This window comes from Onychostoma macrolepis, chromosome 07, assembly GCF_012432095.1.
Source record: "Onychostoma macrolepis isolate SWU-2019 chromosome 07, ASM1243209v1, whole genome shotgun sequence".
NCBI lineage: Eukaryota > Metazoa > Chordata > Actinopteri > Cypriniformes > Cyprinidae > Onychostoma > Onychostoma macrolepis.
In genome coordinates this window covers 44376186-44390173 of record NC_081161.1, presented here as the reverse complement: position 1 = coordinate 44390173, position 13988 = coordinate 44376186, and the positions used below count along the sequence as shown (strand labels likewise).

General features: G+C 46.4%; 1 protein-coding gene across 1 annotated transcript in view; it reads left to right on the top strand.

The window, feature by feature from the left end:
- Positions 1–1849: 1849 nt before the first annotated feature.
- Positions 1850–13988, top strand: part of LOC131544700 (obscurin-like) — a 30616-nt gene continuing 18477 nt past the window's right edge. The window contains exon 1 of the mRNA XM_058783089.1: positions 1850–1880. Coding sequence (XP_058639072.1) covers positions 1850–1880 — 31 coding nt within the window. The remainder of the gene's footprint in view (positions 1881–13988) is intronic.

The following is a 13988-nucleotide window of genomic DNA, read 5'->3' as shown; positions in this document are numbered from 1 at the left end:
TACCCCACCCGACCAACTTGACGCCAAGTATGAGAGAAAGAGAAATTAGTAGAGAGCAGCTGGGGTTGCTGAGTCTTCTGGACGAATCCAGGTCTCAGTCAAGCCCAAGATGCTGAGAGTGGATTTTAAAGAAAAGGCAGAAATGAAGTCAGCTTTGTTGACGGCTGACTGACAATTCCAGAGACCCACAGAGAAAGCCAGAGGTGTAGTGGAAGATGTAGAGATAGGGCGAGGTTAGCAGTATTACGTTGCCGTCTGCGAGTGATGTTAGGCGTGGCTGAGAGAGAACCGGAATGTTTTGGAGACACATGATAGAGGTAGAAGGAAAGAGGATAGGAGAGCAGAGTGAGGAAGGAAAAAGGTACTTAAGTGTGTAGCTCGGTGTCGTTGCTCGGTTCAAGTCGCACAGGAAAAAGTCGCAGGTCTTTACACCTCGGTCTTCACACGAAGAGGCTGAACACGACGGCTGAACGCTTCCGCAGACGCTTCGCGTCAGCGCACACACCTCAAACAAATACACAGTCTAGAGTGAAAAAGCTGTGGTCGCTTTTAATTAGCACAACCACCAGCCAATCGCAGGGCAATGGCTCAAATCGAAACTAACACTTCGCACTTAAGTGCAGGAAAGGAGTTTAAGCTAAAGGGCAGTTATTATAATGATCAATAAGTGCAATCAAAAATATAAACCACAACGAAAAAGCAGAATAGAAATAGGTAGGAAACGAACTATTCTTTCCTAGCAACAAGGAATTAATTTAAACAACAGAGCTAAGAATGAGTATTAAAACACTTACGCACTGCCGTCTGTCTCTTCTGGTGACTAATCGCCTTCTCCCGGGGTCTAACAGTGCCCGAACAGTTTAAATAGTTTTTACAGTCGCTGTGGTCGCTTTTAATTAGCACAACCACCAGCCAATCGCAGGGCAATGGCTCAAATCGAAACTAACACTTCGCACTTAAGTGCAGGAAAGGAGTTTAAGCTAAAGGGCAGTTATTATAATGATCAATAAGTGCAATCAAAAATATAAACCACAACGAAAAAGCAGAATAGAAATAGAAATAACAGCAAATTAGTCATTCAGAGAACAAGTTTTATTTTTGAACATGAAAAATATACTGAGGTTCGGACCTCAGCGACCTCATAGCTGCTACGGGCCTGTCCTTGCTGTCTTTGGAGGGTTAGAGAGCTCTCGGATTTCATCAGAAATATCTTAATTTGTGTTCTGAAGATGAACGAAGGTTTTATGGGTTTAGAATGATATGAGAGCGAGGGTTTCAGTTTGGCCTTTAAGAGTCCTAATAAAAGTGTTCAGTGAGTGGATGGAGTTGAGCTGATAGTTGCTGGTGTTTCTTCTGCTTTGTTCTCTGCAGCTCTTTTCCACTCGTCTTGACTGCAGCTGCCTGTCGTCTGTGTTGAAGGCAAGGCTTTTGGCCGACAAACTGAGACCAGAGCTACTCACAATCTCTCCAGAATGAAGCACACTTCAGCTGCAAACTACAAAAAGTATAACTCAAATTACATGAAAAGGCCTACATTAGATGTTCCTCGTGACATCTCATCTTAATGTGTGCGGCTGTGAGTGTGAATGAACAAAATAACAGTTTCAGAACAATTCTAAAAGAACGTATCTTCAAGTAGAGAAACAGAGCTCTAACAACTTGCATGCACTAAAAAAAGAAGCTCAATATCTTAGAATGGATCTGTTTTTCTTCCTATTTCTTCATTTATTTCTGTAAAGAGTTTCGTCTCCTCCCTCATCTCTTCTTGAAGTGTGAAATGACTGTTTAAACAGGAAGTGTCTGTTTTAGATGACACCGGACAGCAGGTTATTTTTATTAATGTGTCAGTATGGGGTCCGGTGCACTGCCTCTCATTCTCCGTAAGTATTTTATTATATTCTATATCTGGGGTGCAAAGCTCAGTTTCTGAAGGGCCACAGTCCAGCAGTGTTTCCAGCCTTGTTATCTGTAGTTCTCAAATCAGCTCAAATTTGCAGAGCTTCAGACGTCCAGGAACTGAGTTTGGCTGCCCTCTTCTACACTTTCTTCTGTTTTCTGTTTCAAATATGTTGTATTCAGTTGAAGATCAATCTCAACAGGTTGTGCTGTGTGTAGGAGGGTTTGTGACTTTAGTCTTACTGCTGATTCTATTCTCTTTTTCTGGCATGTTTTGGTTTTATTGAGACAGTACAGATTAGAATTGACAGGAAGTGAAGTGTGGGGTGGATCAGGAAAGGTCCTCGTGTCAGGATTAGCACAATAACAGCTGTATGTTGGCGCACTGCAAGACTATCAGCACCGACTGCAGATTATATTCTTTATTGTTCAAATTTAATGTGATGACATCTTAAAGTATATGTTAAAGTATTTAGACAGCTGAGTTACACTTAAAGGGTTAGTTCACCCAAAAATGAAAATGATGTCATTCTGCCAAAGCCGTAAGACCTTCGTTCATCTTCAGAACACAAACTAAGATATTTTTGATTAAACCCGAGAGCTTTCTGACCCTCAATAGACAGCAAGGAACCCGAACCCTTCAAGGCAGCTATGAAGCTATGAGGATACTTTTTTTGTGCAAAGAAAACAAAAATATAAACTTTATTTAAGCATTATTTCTCTTCTGTGTGAGTGTTTAATGCACATTCAGGAGAGCACCACAGCGCATGTGTGTGATGCTACTAAAGCAGGAGTCGTAGAACCTGCATACGCTGCACCTTCTTTACAAGCAGAAGAAGATGCACACTAGGGCTGTCACGATATTAGATTTTTCATATCACGGTTATTGTGGCCATAAGAATCCATGGTATCGATATATCGCGATATCTATAGAAAACTTTGGGGGATATCAGTCAAATTATTTTTACTTTGTTTATTGAGTTTTCTTTTCACCCAACAAACATAAAGATACTGATAAACACAGGGCACAAGACTCTGGCTTTCTCTGTCATTTGTTAACGTTAGTTAATGTATTAACTAACATAAACAAACAATGAACAATACATTTATTACACAATTTATTAATCTTTGTTAATAAAAATACAGTTGTTCATGTTAGTTCACAGTGCATTAATGTTTACAAACACTACATTACATTTACATTAGTAAATGCTGAAATTAACGAACTAAGATTAATAAATGCTGCAGAAGTATTGCTCATTCTTATATCATGTTAACTAATGCAATTAACTAATGTTAACTAATGAACCCTGTTGTAAAGTGTTGCCATATTAACATCTACACTATTACTTTAACCTGTTAACTTGTATACCTGTATTTTAAGCTCTTTAACCTATAGTTGTGCCAGCGCCACTGAAGGCATGCAGTTTTAATGTGCATGTAGCGCCCTCTTCAGGTATTAGGTGAATTCACCTGTTTGAACCGTTGACGCTAGAACCCGGATTCCTTTTGATTGTGTCTCTCGATGTGATTTCACTTAAAATCAAACGGTGATTCTGCTGGTTATACTACCACTTACAAAGTGCAACTCTGATCTCTGTAAACTACTTTCCACGAATATTAACTACCTCTCAATACATTGGAGTGACCAAACTATGTAGCAGAAATACACAGACTAATTCTAAAGAAGATAAACAGAAGGAATCAAAGATGAATCAAAACCTGTTCTCTCAGCTTATAACTAAACTTTTACCTTCAAACACAGTGCTTGATTGACTCTTCTCACCCCCTCAACAACCCACTTCAAGGGTTAAACTTTTACACAAATATCAAAATAGAGGTTTTCACTGAAACACTCTTCCAAATGAAACTTCAGCTCTTTCCCTTGAGAAGTACAAATGTGTTTCCAACCAGTGTAAACCAATATATCAGTATCCTTTGGAAAACTAAAATATAAATACAGTATGTAAAGAACTTTAGATATAGTTAGAAATACAAATGTAACCCTGAGTACTGATGTACTCTCCAGCAATCACAGAGTATCGAACAACAATATTGTTCAGAAATAGAAAAATAGCTTAATGTGGGCCCACCACACGAACACATGCACACTCAAACACACGCACACAGCACAAACCCTGTTGCAGGCCTGAAAGCGTCGCTTGAGTGCGTTGAGGCCGAGAGAAACGTAAAATGGCCGCTTCGCTCTTCAAGAGCACGAATAAACCAAACAAAATGTACCTGAATACACTTCAAGGATCCCGTCACCCGTCAGATCAGTCCACGTGAGGCTGTGGTCAGTCGCCGAGCTCCGTGACGCTCCCGCGATGCCAGAGGAACCCCTAACCCCTTGGCGATTAGGAGCGCTATCTGGATTTCCTCTATGCACCTAACTCTTTCACAGGCGCTAATTTTGATGATAAACCTGATGTAAGTTTATAAACCTCACCAGCAATCCACGTTAGTCCCGTTTACTGCAATGGCGATCAAGCGTTAAAACAGCATTTCTTCCGAATCGCGTCGAGTTGACCTCTTAGTGATGTCGTGTTGACTTCACAACAGAATAATATACTGATTAGCACTCAAACAATACAGTTCTGACTACGTTATTCACAAATATAGTGACACATTTTCTGTTCTCATGCCGACAACATCACTTACGCACCCTTTTTTTTCCGTCTCCCCCTCTCTTGACTGACAACCTGGCTAACCAATCACAGTTGCCTGTCTTGACATTAGGCGGGATTAAGTCAACTCTTTAAACAATAACCTTAAATCAAACACAACTTGTTGACACAGACATGTCTGAACAGGTACATTTCTTTAAAACAGAAACACTTTAGCCACAAGGGAAAATAACGTAGTAAATAAATGTAAATATTAACAAATTAACCCAGGGTTACATGCATCTAGAACGGCCGCAGATGAGGCATTAAGTGCATGGCACTGCGACCAACTTACCAGTTTACAGAGTTTAATATAGCAATGTGGTCGCTCATTTTTTCAAGATCGGTTTTAATCGTGTAACTGTTAATAATAGATTTTGTGACGGGGTGGAAGAATCACGCGACAAGGAGAGCTCAAATAAATACCCCGGAGGGTGGATTTTTATTAACAAGAAGTGCAGATGCGAGGTGAAAGGTGGCAGGCTGGCGTGAAGTGGTGCTCTCAATGTGGTTCCTCGTGGTGCGGTGAATGTGGCGTGCAGCTCTCGTCAGAGCGGGCTCGGTCACTCGCTGGCCTCTGAGGGAAAGGAAAGAGACAACACACATTAGTCTTCAGCCTGAGCGGAGTTCTCCCCCATCGTGCAGCCTCACGCGGCTTATCTGGCCGCGGGCTGACGAGTTGCAGGTGTGGCCGATCCCGTCGTGATGAGCAGGTGCAGGCGTTTCGTGTTTGTCTCCAGGGCAACGCTGATGAAGTGTCGGGACGCTCGTCACACTCCCCCCCCCTAAGCGTTGTCCTGGTCCTGGGAAAAAAAGGCAACAATAAGGGGGAGACTGGGGGTGGGTGGGGAGTGACCCTTGACAGACCTGCATAGGCTGACCACAGCCGAGAGAGTCCATCGGCGTTGGAGTTGGAGGCTCCAGCCTGGTGACGGATGGTGAAGCAGAAGTCCTGGAGCGCGAGGAACCACCGCGTCACCCTGGCGTTGGTGTCTTTTGCCCTGGCCATCCACTGAAGGGGCGCGTGGTCGGTTAGCAGGGTGAATTTCCAGCCCAGCAGGTAGTACCTCAGCTCCAGGACTGCCCACTTGATGGCTAGAGCCTCTTTCTCGACAGTCGCGTAGTTCTTCTCGGCCTTCGTCAGCTTCCTGCTGATGTATAGGACAGGGTGTTCCTCACCTTCCTGCACCTGGGACAGGACGGCTCCCAACCCTGTCTCGGATGCGTCCGTTTGCAGCAGAAAGGGGCAGCCGAAGTCGGGGGCTCTGAGCACCGGTTCCTCCGTGAGCGCCTGTTTGATGTGTTGAAATGCCTCTTCGGTCTCGGGTGTCCAGTGAACGCGCTCGGGCTGCCCCTTTCTGGTCAGGTCTGTCAAGGGGGCAGCTATAGAGGAGAAGTTGGGGATGAAGCAGCGATAGTATCCAGCCAACCCCAGGAACGCTCGCACTTGGGTCTTCGTCCGGGGTTGTGGTGCGTCTCGCACTGCTTCCACTTTCCTTTCTTGGGGCTTGATAAGGCCTCTGCCCACCCGAAATCCCAGATACTTGGCCTCTGCGAGCGCCAGGTGACATTTCCTGGGGTTGGCAGTGAGTCCAGCCTTGCGCAGATCTATGAGCACCCTCCGCAGACGGTCTAGGTGGTCCTCCCAACGCTCCGAGTGGATGACTACATCATCCAGGTACGCAGTGGCATACTGTTGGTGAGGCCGGAGGATGACATCCATCAGTCGCTGGAAGGTGGCTGGGGCCCCGTGAAGGCCGAAGGGAAGGGTCCGGTACTGCCAGTGGCCGGAGGGGGTCGAGAAGGCCGTCTTCGGTTTGGCATTTTCGGTGAGGGGGACTTGCCAATATCCCTTGGTTAGATCCAGGGTGGAAATGTACCGGGCCCTTCCCAGACGATCCAATAATTCATCCACCCGGGGCATTGGGTAGCCGTCGAATTCGGAGACTTCGTTGAGGCTTCGAAAGTCATTACAAAAGCGGAGGGTGCCATCCGGTTTTGGGACCAGGACTATGGGGCTGGACCACGGGCTGCGCGATGGTTCAATCACCCCCAACTTTAGCATTTCTTGAATCTCGTCCTCAATAGCTTGCCGACGAGCCTCTGGGATCCGGTAGGGCCGCTGCTTGATGATTACGCCTGGTGGTGTCCGTATGTCATGGTGGATTATTTGGGTTTTCCCGGGGACAGAGGAGAACACATCCGAGAACTGACCGATCAGGTGTTGCAGCTCAGCCCTCTGGGTCGCCGACAGATCCGGGTTGGTGTCTACAACGACGGGCTTCATGGCGGCAAGGGCGGCTGTTTGTTCTCGGGTCCCCACCCACCTTTTCAGGAGGTTTATATGGTAGAGTTGATGCGGGCTCCGCTTCCCCGGTTGTCGTACCTTATAGGTTACTGGGCTTATCCTCTCTACCACGGTGTAGGGCCCCTGCCAGGCGGCTAGAAATTTGCAAGCGGAGGTGGGGACCAGCACCATGACCTGATCGCCCGTCTGGAACTCCCGGGGCTGAGCTGCTCGGTTGTAGTGGCGAGCTTGGGCCTGTTGTGCCTTGGCCAGGTGTTCCCGGACTAATGGCATGACGCGGTCGATCCGGTGCCTCATCTCGTGGACATGCTCGACCAGGGACCGATGTGGGGTGGGTTGTTGTTGTTCCCATGCCTCCTTTGCGATGTCGAGCAGCCCATGAGGTTGCCTTCCGAAGAGGAGCTCGAACGGGGTGAAGCCGGTGGACGCCTGGGGGACCTCCCGTATCCCAAACAGGACGTAGGGCAGCATCTGATCCCAGTCCCTCTTGTCCTCTGCTGCCACTCGCGGAGCATCTGTTTGAGGGTCTGGTTGAACCGCTCGGAGTCCGTCCGTTTGGGGATGGTACACGGTGGTCCTCAACTGTTTTACCCGGAGCAGGCGGCACAGGTCAGCCATTAGCCGGGACATGAACGGCGTTCCCTGATCGGTCAGAATCTCCGTCAGGATGCCGACCCGGCTGAAGAGCAGGAAGAGCTCGTGTGCGATATTTTTAGCGGTGGCTTTTCGGAGTGGGATGGCCTCAGGGTACCGGGTGGCGTAGTCTACCACGACGAGGATGTGTTCATGTCCCCGGGCCGATTTGGGCAGCGGGCCTACCAGATCCATCCCGATCCGCTCGAAGGGTACCTCAATGATGGGCAGCGGAATGAGCGGAGAGGGGGGAGGGCGGTTTGTCGAGGTTTTCTGGCACTCCGGGCAGGCTTGACAGAACCGTCGTACTTCCGCCTCTAGGCCGGGCCAGTGGAATCGGTCCCGAATTCGGTTGATGGTATTCCCCGCCCCGAGGTGTCCAGCCAAGGGATGGGCGTGTGCCAGGTGCAGAATCGTCTCCGTCTTGGAGCGAGGGAACACCAATAGCTTTTTTTCCTCCCCCCTTCGCTGAGCGACACAGTAGAGTAGGCCGTTCTCTACGATAAAGTGGGGGAGAGGGTGGGGCTTTGGCCAAACTTCTTTCCCCTCTAGGACACAGACCTGGTTCCAGCTATTTTTTAAGCGGTCATCTTCCCGCTGGGCCTGGCCAAACGAGCCCCCTCCCGACACCTGTTGATACACATCATAAAAGAGGTTAGAATCATGGGAGGGGGACTCACCATCTCTCCCGCTGTCGGAGGCCAAGAGAACGGGGCGGCTTCTGGACCTCCTGGTGCTGCGCCGCCAACAGCGACCCCCATTACGGCAGGCAGGCTGTGTTGCGGCTCGGAGTAGGGCCTCGAATCCCGGCCAGTCTCGTCCTAGCAACACCGCTATGGGCAGGTCCCTCACAAGGCCGACTTCCAGTGGCCAGGCAGGCGCCCGGTGCCGCAGAGATTGTAACGCGTCGCACGGGCACCTCCCGTGTATCTCCATGGACACAGGTAAGGGGAAGGACGGTCTTGGCTCCGTGAAGTGGGGGCAGGATCTTGGTCTGGACGAGACTGACCGCGCTACCCGAGTCGAGGATGGCCTGATGCGGTCGGCCGTTGATTCGGACTTCGGCCGATGGAGCTCCTCGTGGAAGTTCCCGGTGGAGAACACAGCCTGCCCACCAGGTTCGGGCTTTTGATGACGACGGAGCTGTGGGCATCGACATGTCCTGGACATCGGGAGCCGCCGCCCTCTCTACTGGTCGTGAGGCACCCTCCGGCGTGCGTTGCTCCGGAGCCACCCTCCGGGGAAACGGCGGTACTCTCTCCCCTGCTTCGCGTCGATGGGCCGCCTCGGCCAGCTCGATCGCCTCCACCAGTTCAGCCGTCGTGTTGGGGTTCCTCATACCGACGGCTTGCCGAAGTGGACGCGGTAGTGCTCTGAGGAGACGATCGATGATGACGCGTTCCGTTACCTCGGCAGCGGTGGGCACTCCAGCCAATAGCCAGTGTTGGGCCAGCCGGGTCAGTTCGGCAACCTGCAGTCTCGCTGGACGTTGCGGCTGGTAGGTCCAGTCGTGGAGCGCCTGGGCCGCGCACACTGGGGACAGCCCCACCCGGGCTAGGATCTCTCTCTTGACTGCTTCGTAGTTCTCAGCCACGGCCGTGGGGAAACTGAAGAAGGTTCTCTGGGGTTCACCAGTTAATAACGGCGCCAGTGCGTGGGCCCACTCGTCCGGATCCCATCCCTCCATTGTTGCGGTGTTTTCAAACATTTGGAGGTAGGCCTCCACGTCGTCGTGGGCCGTCATCTTCGGTAAGAGCTGGGCGGCTTGTACGCGTGGGTCCGGTAACAGAACGCGCTGGCGGGCGGCCGTGCGAAGAGCGGCGATTTCCTGGTCAGCCTGGCCCTGTCGGGCGGCCAGATGTTCCACAATTTGTTGTTGGCGCAGGCTGACTTCGGTTAGCTGCTGGAGTAGCTCGTCCATCCTTAGGGGAGGAGTACTCGCTGACCTGAAAGTGCAGAGAACAAAAAGAAAAACTGGGGTTGAGATGTGTAGATCACTTGTCGGTGAAACTTCCGTTCATGCCCGCATTCTCCACCACTGTGACGGGGTGGAAGAATCACGCGACAAGGAGAGCTCAAATAAATACCCCGGATGGTGGATTTTTATTAACAAGAAGTGCAGATGCGAGGTGAAAGGTGGCAGGCTGGCGTGAAGTGGTGCTCTCAATGTGGTTCCTCGTGGTGCGGTGAATGTGGCGTGCAGCTCTCGTCAGAGCGGGCTCGGTCACTCGCTGGCCTCTAAGGGAAAGGAAAGAGACAACACACATTAGTCTTCAGCCTGAGCGGAGTTCTCCCCCATCGTGCAGCCGCGGGCTGACGAGTTGCAGGTGTGGCCGATCCCGTCGTGATGAGCAGGTGCAGGCGTTTCGTGTTTGTCTCCAGGGCAACGCTGATGAAGTGTCGGGACGCTCGTCACAATTTGAACAAACAAATAAAGTGTTACGCACAGGCCGTATTGACTGCAAATACAAAAATAAGACGAGTAAAGAAAACGCGGTACTTATTAAAATAATCACCCTTTACTTAAATATATGAACACAGAAAACCTCGGTTAACAGGTTAATGTAAGATTTCCCATTCTATGACTAATCCAATAATCACAATTTACTCTGTAACTGAACATGGCTTTCCTCGGAGTAGCTGCGTGCGCTGCGTCGTCTTCTTGTTTGACAGGTGTCAGGGATAAGGCACAATACTGCCACCTGGAGGTCAACCAGGTACTGGCGCTGGAGTATTTACATGTGTTATCATAAGAGTCCTGTTCATTTTAAATATTGCGGTTATCGCCAATACCGGTATATCGTCACACACTAAATTAACACGATATCGATAATTGTTTCTTTGAATATCACGGTTATTGTCAATACCGGTATATCGTGACACCCCTAATGCACACTGTAGCTACATAAAACAGTATTCATAAACATTTTGAAGACTTCAAAAGAGAGGATGAATTGCAATTTTTTGCCCAGCCTTAATTATTAGAACCAGATTAAACAGACGATAAACTAAGAGAGATGGACACCGGCTCCTGCGTCAGCAGCATCACACGCATGCACTCTCCTGAATGAGCATCAAAGACCGAGACAGAAGTGTCATAGCCAGTGTCTGCTGTGCCCTTGACAGCCACCAGAGGACACGCTTCTGCATTATTGTTTGTTTTGTTCTGGACTTCAGTTCCCATCACCCCTTGCACTGATTGTGTCATTCCCACCAGCTGTTGATCATTTACCTGTTAGCTCCAACCTGATCTCACAGAATTCCGTGTAATGTTCACGGACTTAATTAACCCCGAATCTGTGGTGGCATCACGGAATCGCCGAAAATTCCGTGATGGGCTCACAGAAGGCATCAGCCGTGGTCCATGCACGGATTCACTGGTTCAACACCAGCACTGCATCGGACCACGTAAAAAGAATGACTCCGATGCAGTTATACTTTCACTGGAGTACCTGACCCCACCCCTACCCTAAACCTACCCGGTTCTGAACAATAATGATGACGATAAATTCCCCAGTATCGCGTCGGCATATTGATGCTAAGGGTTTCCGTGCGTGGAGCACGGCTGATGCCTGTCAATGACTTACATTGGTATCACTTCTGTGAGCCCATCACGGAATTTTTTCTGTGAGCCCATCACAGAATTTTTTCTGTGAGCCCATCACGGAATTTTCGGCGATTCCGTGATGCCACCACAGATTCGGAGGTTAATTAAATCCGTGAACATTACACGGAATTCTGTGAGATCATGTTGGTTAGCTCACTGTTATTTATGCCATGCTCACTTTGTCCTTGGTTGCTGCAGTATTACCTGTTTCTTTGTGTTTGGGTTCTGTTTGTGGATTACCTCGTGCCAGTGTTTTTGCTCTTTGTTTTTGTAAGAATAAAGCTACACTTGGATCTGCTATTTTTTTCTCCGAGTCATTCAGTGACAAAAAGAGAATGAATTGTTGAATAAAGTCATTATTTTTGTTGTCTTTGCACACAAAGTATTCTCATAGCTTCATAAAATTACAGTTGAACCAATGATGTCACATGGACTATTTTAACAATGTTCTTATTATCTTTCTGGGTCTTGAACATGGTAGTTAATGTTGCTGTCTATAAAGGGTCTCGGCTCTTGGATTTCATCAAAAATATCTTAATTTGTGTTCCAAAGATGAATGAACGTATTACTGGTTTAGTACAACATGAGGATGAGTAATTAATGACAGTATTTCCATTTTTGGGTGAACTATCCCTTTAAAAATGTATGAATTTCTTTGCATTAGACTCAACATGTCAAACCAAGTGCCAACAAATGATGCTCGAGCTTTTTTAGAACTAACTTCTGTTTTCTGAGACACTTTTTCACTAAATTTTTAACCAGGTTGCTTCAACATAATTTTTAGTGGATGTTTGAAGTCAGTTCTGCTCAGGTTTATAAACCAGAGCTGTAGTTCATCAAATTAACATAAACATGTTCCACTAATGCTTGACTCTCAGAAAGACTCTGGACTGCAGTTTGAAAGACATAATTATTATACATCATATTTATTATCATGTTTTATTTTGTGAAATGTTTTTCATTGAAAATTGTGATTGTGCTATATTTCGTTAAAATAAAGGCCACTTGTTTCGATATATTGCAAATATGTATATGTTGTATCAGCCTGTTTACGTTGTGAACACTAAAAGCACTGAGGTCACTTACAGCAGTTTTCTTTTCTAACTGAACTGAGTTTGGTTCATTTAAAATATACTTCATGTGAAAACACCCTAAGTGTCTAAATTATTTTTGGGGCCACTGTAAAGTCATTATTAAGTTGATGGTACCAACGTCAAACAGGAAGTGAGTGTATTACATACAGTTATATACATTGCGTATAATTATATACAACTACAGCGTGTCTATTTTCCTATTTTTAAACAGGAGATTTAAATAATCAAATATAATAAATAGGATTATATATATATATTCTAAAATATGCTTTTGGTAAATAAATTCATTTTATTTACAGAAGACAATCATGTGACTAGCCACGTGAGCAACGTGTTCCTGGGTTCGTAGGATCACAGAACTCGCTTCTCAACTGTGAATAAATCACCTTCTGAATCCATGAGTTTTATCACTGTGTACACAGGTGTTGTGTACATTTTTTTTTACAGACGTCCACATGAGAAACCGTCCAAATCGGGCTAGTTTCTGGCATGCAAAAATTCTGCATTTGATATATTTCAAGTTTTACGAAAAAAAAACAAAAAAAAAACAGGTGAAGCAAACAGAGGAAACAATGCAAAATTTATTTGGGACATTATACAGACAGAAAAGCAAAAATACAAAGATAGCAAAACAAATATAAAAACAAAACGAGCAAAGAAAAGCTAAACAGACAGCACTACAGAAACTGGTACCACATTGGTTGATGAGAATATTGTGATATTTGTTGTTAATCTCAGTGGTTGAAGGTGCTTCTCTGGCAGGCCAGACTTATTTATTTAAAACGTATTTATTTAAACCGTTAATGGATAATTAATTGGAGGAGCATGGGCGCACGTCTGCAGAGCACATAAAGTTGTGTTTGATTCGAGCAGATCAATCAGCGTCTGACTTGAAGCAGTATAAAGCCCATCAAAGTAGGCGACAGCAAGAGTGATTCGCGAGCAGGTTTACAGTCATCACAGTTTCTCCAGAGCGGCTGGCTGCACGAGCTTTGATGATGACAGCTAATTCACAGTTGACCAGACTCACTCACTGTATCCAGGGAAGTGCCCTTGTGTCAACAAGCTTGGCCCCCCTCTGGTCCCCCTAAACTTGGTATCATATCACACCAAAGGATTCTGGGTACAGCATTTTGTGACAAGATGATTGACAGGGTAGTTTAAACAGTTACAGGATGCACGTAACTAAGCAACAGAGCATCTGTTAAAGAAGCAGCTATGACGAAGTAGTATGTCCCAAAGCTTGCCTACTATTCTGCTACATACTCAAAAGTATGTACTTTTTCTTCACAAAAGAGTACATACTTTTAGGGCATAGTATAAATAGCGAATTGGGACGCAGCACATCCATTTCTCGTGACCACAAGTTTAATCCATAAACAAACCTGCGTGACCATAGCAACCTGGGATTATCAGCTATTTCGTCACCTCGCGCGCGCTGAATGAATTCTCTCAGAAACAACAGAATGAAGATGAATGTAAGAGATTCATTCACAGTGTAAACAGCTTGAGATATTATTATGGGAGTTTTTGAGAGTGCTTGAACTCACTGGACTGAAGTGAAAATGTTCTTTGATAAATGTTCTTTGCTTTCTTTCTGTACAATGAAAGTGTTAAAGGCAAATTAGTAACTTACAATGTTTTTATTAAATTCACATTAAATACAAAGTCAGTCGTATTAAAATATGTTATGGCATGACACCCGTATTGTTAGGAGTTGGGACTTCAGTTTTGTCATTTTCTGTTTCATCTATCTGTTCTTGTTTTCCCTTATTTGGTTTTGT